At 39.5% G+C, this 10,000-nt stretch overlaps 1 protein-coding gene across 1 annotated transcript in view; it reads right to left on the bottom strand.

Moving 5' to 3' along the window:
- LOC138004459 (uncharacterized) overlaps positions 1-5,288 on the bottom strand; it is an 8,300-nt gene extending 3,012 nt beyond the window's left edge. The window contains exons 1-2 of the mRNA XM_068850980.1: positions 5,189-5,288; positions 1-3,153 (exon numbers count right to left, since the gene is read on the bottom strand). The exon at positions 1-3,153 is cut by the window's left edge and continues 3,012 nt beyond it. Of these exons, the coding sequence (XP_068707081.1) occupies positions 1-1,755 (1,755 nt within the window). The 5' untranslated portion in view covers positions 1,756-3,153; positions 5,189-5,288. The remainder of the gene's footprint in view (positions 3,154-5,188) is intronic.
- Positions 5,289-10,000: the final 4,712 nt, after the last annotated feature.

The following is a 10,000-nucleotide window of genomic DNA, read 5'->3' as shown; positions in this document are numbered from 1 at the left end:
TTGCCAGCTTGGGTCTGGGTCGTCAGCGGCTCTTGCGCCTGGTACATTACCAATAATCAAATCATAAACAGCATCGGGAAGACACTGCGCTTCCACCTGGCCCTTGAGATAAGGTGTATCAACATCAATCTTTGCGATGGGAACTTTCCTTGCCGTATTGTCAATGAGCAGCATAACATTAAATTCGCCAGTAAACTGATCCTCAGACACAAGGTCCCTCTTTACTACAATTCCACTACAACCAGTATCTCTCAGGACATCAACAGGCTTCTCTCCAATTCTACCTTTCACGACAGGCATTTTACTTCTCACTCCGGTCAACGGTTCAATACAAGCACTACTCAACAATGGAATCTTCTTACCACAGGCTAACAGCAGCTTATCATCTTTAATACAGGCCTTAACTTCTTCATCAGTAGGTTTAACCTCAGGGGGCTGAACTAAACAACTGGCACTCACTTGACCGCGCTGTACAGGGTTACCATCCTTACTTTGTCCTCCTGATCTGCGTCCACCTGATCGACAGTTTCTAGCTTCATGTCCCTGCTTACCACATAGGAAACACTTTCTTGTTAGGGTTGGGCAGTTGACAGCTTTATGACCTCGGGTGTTGCACTTAAAGCAATGCAGAGCTGGTGGATTAGTCTGCATGTTCTTGGCTTCGTCCCTCTCAGGCTGCACTGTTGGCTTTCTGCTCGCTGAGCTGAACAAATGTTTACCATGAGCCTCCAAGTACTGGTCAGCGATCTTCGCAATCTTTGCTAGAGTCTCAGGCGCCCTTTCTCGCAGGTGAATTGCCAAATCCTTAGGACAAGAGTCAATAAATTGTTCTTTCACGATCAAGTCCTTAAGACCATCAAAGGTTCGCGCAGTATCCGAAAGCTCTAGCCAACGTAACAGGTATCTGTCCAGTCGCACAATAAACTGCTCCGGACTTTCGTCAACTTCTGGTTTGGATGCTCTAAATTTTCGACGATAGCCGTCTTCGGTAAGGTCATATCTCTTCATTAACGCAATCTTTACCCTGTCATAATCCTTAGCTGCGTCCTCCGATAGACGTGAATACACTTCTAGTGCCCGTCCAGACAACAGAGCACTGAGCTTCGATGCCCATCCATCTCTTTTCCACTTAGCTGTTTCGGCAAATCTCTCGAACCTCTGCAAATACGCGTCCAAATCGTCTTTACCATCAACAAACGAGGGGAGTTTAGGTGCTTTAGCCCGATCCTCTCTCACTTCAGGACGTCCGTCAGCATTCTCCACAGCCAAACGTGCAATCTCCAGTTCATGTTCTCTTTTTGCCGCTTCAATAGCCTCTTTCTGTTTCAACAGCTCGGCTTCCATCTCCAATTTTCTTAGTTCGCGTTCTTGTCGCCTAGTTTCTCTTTCTTCATCTTCTCTTCTGCGCCTTTCCTCTTTTTCTTCCTCTTCCTTTCTTTTATCCTCCTCAAGCATTCGACGTCTCTCTTCTCTTTCTTCTTGTAATTGCCTCTTTTTTTCTTCTCTTTCTTCCTGTTCCCTTCTTCGTTCTTCTTCAAATTGTCTGCGTTTCTCTTCTTTTTCCTCCTCTTCCCTTCTTCTTTCCTGTTCTAGTTGTCTGCGTTTTTCTTCTTTTTCTTCCTGTTCCCTTCTTTTTTCTTCCTCTTCCTTTCTTCTTTCTTGTTCTAACTTTTGTTGCTTCTCTACAAACTCGAGCAGCTTTTCTCCTTGCAATCCAAATTCTTTCCCCATCTGCAAAAGCTTTTCCATTTCCATAGCAGTATTCCACAGCAAAAACACAATATACTCTCTTGCACAGTTCTCCTTACTTTAGCTGTAACTCCTTCTTGAATTGTCCTTTCCTGGTTTCTGTAGTCAGCAAACAAATGAATTCCTCTCCCGGACAGGCCCCCAATGTTACGAGTTCGTGTGTTTTGAGGAAAGGTAGTTTGCAAACTAAACTCAACGCAGGGTTGTCGGAACAACAACAAGAAGATTTAATCCAAAATGAACGTAGTTTCCACGAAGTAAAACTCTGAACAACACGTATTCGACAAACTTACACGGCCTCCGCCAACTTGAATAAACACAGCTTCTGTCACACTAGACTAAACACGGCCACCGCCAACTCTCTTCGCTTGTGAAAAACTAGTTAGAAAAACACTCCGCTTGTACTCGTCTACTTATATACTCTGACAATAAACTTCTAGAACTTTCTAAATTAGTAATCACTCTAATTATAGAAAGATTACAAAACACACCGATTTAGAAACGCTTACGTACAAACCTAAATATAAACAAACTACGAACTCTCGCGAAGCTTCTAGACAGTAACGCTTGTCACGCAATACTATTTTTCGTAACACTCGTTTTGTAGAGTCAAGTGATACTGACATAAAAGCTGGTAGCAAGTCCTGTTACGGATAGTGCAAAATAGTCAGCAAGATGTGTTGTCAACGTATTTTATTTTGGAGGTGAAGAAATGTACGAGTACTAGTAGATTTCAGTCCTATACAAACTGAGTCATTTTATAAAATAGATAATTAATACACTGCATGTGTTTACTAATTGTGAAAAAACGCAACCGTTCTCGTCCAACTTGAGCAACAGTGCACCTTCAAGTGAACCCTTCAAGTGCTCCAGATGTCGAACATTCTGAGTTTCAGGGATGTAATTTCTTAAGTTTTTTAGCCCTCGCAGTGACAATTAAAATAATTTGATTTTTTGCTGAGACCGACCCTCTCTGATGATATTTACTTTACTTACTTACTTTTATTTTCATGTGATTGGTTATGGCCGTATTCTTTTTCAGTGTTTTTATTAACCGGCCTGATGGTATTTTTTCCTGGCTCCCTCCATAAGAACGAATGATTATACTCCTACAGTACACCCTGCATCAAATTGAACGAAAATGTCTTCGACGGAAAACTTAAAAAATTTAGGAGCCACCACATATTAAAAAGTCAATGATCAATAAAGAGTTTAAACTTCCGAATCTTTTCTAATGAACGAAAAATAAATATGTCGGTCGACTTGCAAATTAACTCCCCGCTTTGATAACCGACCCTTGCCAAAACATCGAGAAGACCTAGGTACTAGCGTTTCATTTTAAAAATGGCGGCTATTTGGCTATTACGTTTTCGTCGTTCCTTATGAAGTTGTTCTTGCTTCCAACTGAAAGAAATAACAAAATTCGAAAGAGTAAGTATTTCGACCAACGCGTCTGTAGTGTGTCGGCCGACGCGTTGGTAGTGTGTTGGTGGTGTGTCCAGCGCGGTTACGATTCGCAGCCATTTATGGGCCTAATGGTGTTGCAGTCGGCTTTTCTAGACTTTGGGGTTGTTTGGAATTGCCTCATGGAACCAATATTTCATTTTGCATGGTATTTCTTTTGTTTTCTTACATTATCCTTTTCCATATTTTTTAAGAAGGAAGATTATAGTGTAGAGTTTTTTCATATCGATTATTCTATTTTTTAAGAACGAAAATTTTGGTTTATGCCTCCAACTTGATTAAGTTTCTTGTATTACATGATTTTTGTCCAAAGGCAGTTTACTTTGGGCGTAAGTTGTATATTTCGCGGTCCGCCATTACTCACGTTCAAAACTGACCAATTGAGCCCCAGAGGGTTGGATCCAGGGAAAAGTGACGTCAAAGGCTCACTAGCTTATTATATATGCAAAAGCGAGTAAAGTCTGAAAGCCCAAAAATCCGGTGATGCATATTAATTCTGCGGCGTACAGGCGCATTGCATTCTTAAACCAGTGATACTTTGACGTCATTTTCTCCTCGATCCAGCTCTCTCAAGAACTTAGGTCGTGTTGTATAGGGATCAACCGTTTCAACCTGAACCGGTGTAGTTTTCCGATAGAACATTTTTTCAACCGTTTTCGGTTGAAACGCGTTAACTCCTGGAAATAGTCATTACCAGACTTCTCTGCGTTGACAAGTTGAGGGAAAGCAACTCGGCAGAAGCCTGCGGCCGACTTTAAAGGCCCCGCGTAAACGACAGCGGTCGCTGCGAATGCTTTTTCAACCTTTTCAACTAAGTTTGATGTCGATTGAAAAAGTTGATCATCCGAACCAACCGAAAACGGTTTTTTCCGAATAGAATACTAAAAAAACCCAACCAACCCAACCAACTAAAAACGCTTGATCCCATTAGAACACTACCTTAGAGTTAGTAATAGCGCACCATTTAATATGAAAATCAGGGCCGTAGCCAGAAAAAAAATATGACTGAGGCAATGTCCATGGTTAAATTCTCTACGTAGGGATTCTAGGTGTTTATGATGAGTACATTTTAAAGACACACTGGAATCACCCTTTATTTCAAAGAATCACGAAAAAATGACTGAGGCAAGTGCCTCGGTTTGCCTCATACTGGCTACGGCCCTGAAAATACAGGTGCCTTTTTGAAATCAAGCCTTAAAACGTTGGTCGCTTAGTGTTTAGTTAACATAGTTTTGAAATCCGTAGGAACATAACAATTGGTATTTTCGTCACAGGGGCACTTTAAGGTCTATCCAAGCCTCGCCTTAAAGACTTGTACAAATTTGCATCTTATTTGATAAAGCCACGAGGGAATTTATATCTTCAATTCAGCGCGTGTAGGGAATGCATAACCCTTGCATCTTTTTTCTTTTGTCATTTTAGGACATGTCATAACTTAAAATAACCTGAATTGCTCAAAAACAATTTAAATGCTAGTTTATTTAATGGCTTTTTCCTTATTATTTACCATTGCTTTACAAGTTAGAACTCGTTGATCTCCTTGCAACGAAATATTAACCTAAAATCAGTCTGTTCATTTTAAGCTCAGTGTCATGCTTGGTATTTGTACGTTTGCTCTTAGCCTGTCCACCGAAACAAAGTAATGTATTCTAACTTAGCCAAAGGTGACTTAAATTAAAACTATAAAATGGACGAAAACGACTTGCCGGGTTACTAACATGAGCAAAAGCAATAATTCAGCACGTCCGCATCTGCGTTTTACAATTTGTTATAGTGTACTGTCCTTTTCCAAATGACGTCATGAAATGACTATATTTTTCTTTCTGTGGGGGACTTAAGCACCCCTTTGAGAAATTTAATGAACTAAGAATTAGCTAGAATTGACGTCCTTTGGTGGTATCACGCTTCGACCTTGTCTGTCATCGACTCGTGCCTAGTTATAACACCTTGTGTAGAAAATTAGCCTCTGACTTACCCAGTCTTGCGTATTCTCCAATAAATCGCCTTGTAATGAATCGCACAAGAAGAGCTGTCGAAGGAGAAAACACCTCAACGGATCAATCGACTCAAACTTATACAATAACAACAACTCTGAACAAGGCAAATAACGAGAGGTCTTTATAGCAAAAAATATGGTTGACTTCACCTGTTGCAATAAATGAGAAACCCTGAGCGTTATAGACCTCCCTCATTTTTTATGTTTTTGCTAAGTGGATCGTGTGATAATGCTCGAGATGTTATTTTCTTTCAAAGTCATGCATTAGATGACGACGATGATGGTGATGATGATGTATTGGTCTTGGGACTTTCAAGTGAAACCTGTGGAACTCTCCAAAGTCAGTAAAAGAAACCGTGTATACGACACTTGTGAGACCAAAACTCTAGTATGCCTGTAGCACATGGGACCCACACTACCAGAAAGATAAAGCCACTCTAGAAAGGGTACAGCGGAAAGCAGCCCTCTTTGTCACTGGAAATCACGATCGAACAACGAGTGTGATTGAAATGCTGCAAGACCTACAGTGGGACACACTTGTAACAATGAGAAGACACGCAAGGCTCTCTACTATATACAAGATGTGCCACGGCCTTCTAGATGGGAACTGGGGGGACTATTTGATAAAAAGCAGAGAAAGGAGAACTCAGGGAAGCCATGATTTTAAACTTATTGAGCCGAAAGGACATCAAGATATTTTTAGATTGTCTTTCTTTCCAAGGACAATAGCTGAATGGAACAAACTTCCAGAAGAAACTGTTTCCAGCCAATCCCTCCATACCTTTAAAAGCAAACTCTTGTAGTTTAACTTTTACCAGCAGTTTTTAATAGTTTTTAAATACTAGTCTTAGCTTTCATTATTCTTTGGTATATTTTAGTATAGTTTTATTTATCATTGACCATCATTATTTTAGATTTGGCGTGATGCCATAGAGGATTTTTGCCGACAAAACGATATTTAGATTTAGATTTAGATGCACTCTTAAATAAGGTGTGTTACTGCAACACACCTTTTTTTGTCTTCAAAACAACACACATAGAATTGCGTATAAATACACACCTTTTTGTGTGTTACCCAAACACACCTTGGTGAGCCTGCCAAACACACCTTGGTGTGTTCCCAAGACACACCTTAAGTTGTGTTTTGCACTTGTCCTAAATTTCACACACTTTCAGGTGTGTTCTGCAGAAAGATGTGTTTTGTCACACTTCTTGATGTGTAACAAAGCACATCTTAAGTTGTGTTCTCAGAACACACTTTACCATTCACCCCAAACTATAACATTTACATAAATATTTGCACAAAACATCGGCAGCTGTCCACAAATGGTTTACTGCCCTTTTAAAAAGAATTTATATACAACAATATTCAAATACCCATCCTGTACAACTTCACAGAATTTGGACTTGTATCTAAGTTAACATCTTTGCAGTAAAACACCATTAAATACAGCTTGCCTTGCACCTATGCGTGTTCACCCACTTGCATGCTTCGCACACTCCTTTTCCTTCGAAACATTTCAATTGTTTATACACTTAAACTGGGAGAAAAAATACTATAATATTTTATGCCACTCTCATACTAGGAAAAACTTCGTAGATTTTTCCTGTGCTAAATCAACATTTGACACTCATGCAATCTGGGTGCACAAAATAGAATATGCTTGCTAATATACAAAACTGCCAAAAATTGCATATTGCAAAAAAATAGCTGAAAGAGCTACATGCATGCATCATTAAGGCCGGCACTTATCTCCGGTTTCCGTAGCATGAAGCGACTAGGAGTATTTATGCTTCCCCTGGATGGGATGCTAGTCCATCGCAGGGTTACTTCCAGCATTACGCCGGTACCCCAGCATTACGTCGGTACCCATTTATACACCTGGGTGGAGAGAAGCACCGTGAGAGTAAAGTGTCTTGCCCAACTTGCCCAAGAACACAACACAATGTCCCCGGCCAGGCCCCGAACCCGGACAACTCGATCCAGAGTCGAGCACACTAACCATGAGGCCACCGCGCCTCCCACCACATTCCTCAAACAGGCACATTTTATATTTTCAGGTGTGTTTTATTATCCACTGGCGAATATCCATCACATGTACCGTTCCACAATCCGAAACATCCAACTTATTGGTATAGCAAAGACACAGGACATGAAGAGGCATGGCATTGACAAAATGTTGTTACCCTTTACTCAAGAACTCAATGAACTTGCCAAAGCGTGAAAATAGTTTATATAATGTTTACTGTTTTTTGAAAAGGAGAAATAACATTTTCAACATACAAAGAACCTTAATTGATTCATGTGATAAATGTGTTGATTTGTCGAGATGAACTGGCAGGTTTTAATCTTGAGCAATTGCAGAAAAAATCAGTCTGTGGTAGAAACTCATTGTTACTTGACATGACATGCAACTAACATTGTTACTTTCTTTCCCCTTTGATGTAAAAAGGAACAGGGACATTGCTTTAAGGTTCATGGTCAAGACAGATACTTACGAGGAGGCCTTCTGCTATGGAGTGGCGATGCACTGGGAAGCAATTGTCCGTTGTTTTAAAGAGGGTGTTGGTGGGGCACTTCGAATATGCAGACACTGCATGGGTACAAAAGAAGAAACTAGAAGAAAGGTAATAAATCCCTAAAACATGTACTGTAGTTAATGTGGGAAAATGTGCATGTTGTATGAAGCTACTCATTTAACCTTTTAGTTATCTCAAAGTGAGACATTTTGTTATGCACTCTACTTTTGAGTAGTCTTAAATGAAATGAAGAAGTTTGCAAGAGATACATCTCATGACTTTTTTAGCCCTAAAGGATTGCATCATTGTCTCATTCAGTAATTAATCATTTTTCCAGTTTCGAGCAGAAGAATTTCAGGCAAGAAACCTGACAGATCCCTTGCGAATCTGTGAAATGATTGAGGATCCAGACAATGCACCTCATGTTCGAGATACATTTTCCACCACGTATGGAGTTAATTAGCTCAGTGTGATGAACAGAGTGGCTAACTTTGATGTATGCCAGTGTTTTCCTGAAGAAATCATGCACATTCGTTTTGAGGGAGTTGTGCCTTATGAGACCAAACAGTTTTTTAAGGTGCTCATTGATGAAAAACATGGCCTGACTCTTAAAGCGCTAAACCACCGACTGGAAAGTTTCAACTATGGCTACATGCATAGCAAAGACAAACCAACGCCAATTGCCAGGGAGACACTGAATGCTTTGGAGGATGCTAAACTAAAACAGAGTGGTTAGTTTCTTTTCCTTACAACTGCATTATGCATTTTTAATGCACACAATTTCTTGCAACAGAAACATGCACCCATTGAAAACATGATGGATTTTCTTTGACCATAAGCTCAGTACACATTACTTTAGTTTAGCAGCCATTAACTTCGTAATTAGAGATTTTAAAAAAAATGTGGAAGTGTTTTGTATACAAGTCATGTTGTAGTACCAAGTTGTAGTTGGTGTACACAAAACTTGCAGTGACAGTATTTCATTGTTATCAGTGGTCTGCTTTTTCAATGTTACAGCATCCCAAATGTAGTGTCTTTCTTGCTTTCTCCCCATAATAATTGGGGACAAAGTCAATCTGGACATGGAAGAGTGGCATTGCCTTCTGAAACTTTGGAATATTGTCCAAATCTGTACTGCTCCAGCCATCCGGAAAGATGACATTCCCTACTTGCGATTTCTGATTGAGAAACACCATACCCTCTTCAAAAGACTCTACCCTGATGCCTCAATCATTCCCAAAGTGCACTATATCATCCACATTCCAGATGACATAGCCAGGTGATTATGAATTTCCATTTCCTTTCAAAACCTAATGGTTGGAGCCGTGACTTTTTGTTCATTTTGAGTGTTGTGCAAAATAAATAACAGCTGCCATTTTTAAATGTAGATTTGGACCAGCACGGAACATTTGGACAATGCGATTTGAGGCCAAGCACACTTTCTTCAAGAGTGTTGTTTCTAAGAATTTCAAAAACATTCCAAGAACCCTGTCATTTCATCATCAAAGGTAAGTGAATGCATTGTTGAGTTAAATATAACCACGAGGAATTTTTTTTTTTTTTGGAACACGAGAGAATGCCGAGAATGCTTACTTGCCGTAAGCGAGTGCTTCTCGTACTTCTCGATTATTCTTAACGATTTTCAAATGATAATGTTACTCAACAATGCACAAACAATTTTTTTGAGTACTTATTTAAATGTGATGCGTTAAAATAAAATGAAAATAATATAAAGTAGAATAATTAAAATTAAAAGGGTACAGACAGAGAAATAAACAAATAAGCAGTCGAACAATGCCATCATGTTTCTATAAATCCATGTTTTACAAATCCACCTTTTACAAATCCATGTTTTACAAATTCATGTTTTACAATCCTCCTTTTACAAGTCCAGATTTTACAATTCCAGTCCATGTTTTACAAATCCAATCCAGTCCAGATTTTACAATATGCCCATTTATCTTCAAGTTCATTTGCCAAAATCTATGGCGCGCCGTAAGTTAGTCCATACTCTCTTCACCTAAGTGACCTTTATAGTTGGGTAATTAGCATTACTTGATCAGTTGCAAGTCACTTATTCCATATTTTATCAGTTTTACTGATTTATCGATTAGTTGTCTCTTACATTCGATCCGTTGTGTTCCTGATATTCCATCACTTGTACGGTTTTATTGATTAGTTGTGTGCTTAATATTCGATCAGTTGTACTGATTTATCGATCAGTTGTGCCCCTCATATTCGATCAGTTGTGTCCATGATATTCGATCAGTT

Source organism: Montipora foliosa, chromosome 5 (assembly GCF_036669935.1).
Source record: "Montipora foliosa isolate CH-2021 chromosome 5, ASM3666993v2, whole genome shotgun sequence".
Lineage (NCBI taxonomy): Eukaryota > Metazoa > Cnidaria > Anthozoa > Scleractinia > Acroporidae > Montipora > Montipora foliosa.
The sequence above is the reverse complement of the archived record's forward strand: the minus strand, read 5'-3'. Positions and strand labels throughout refer to the sequence as shown.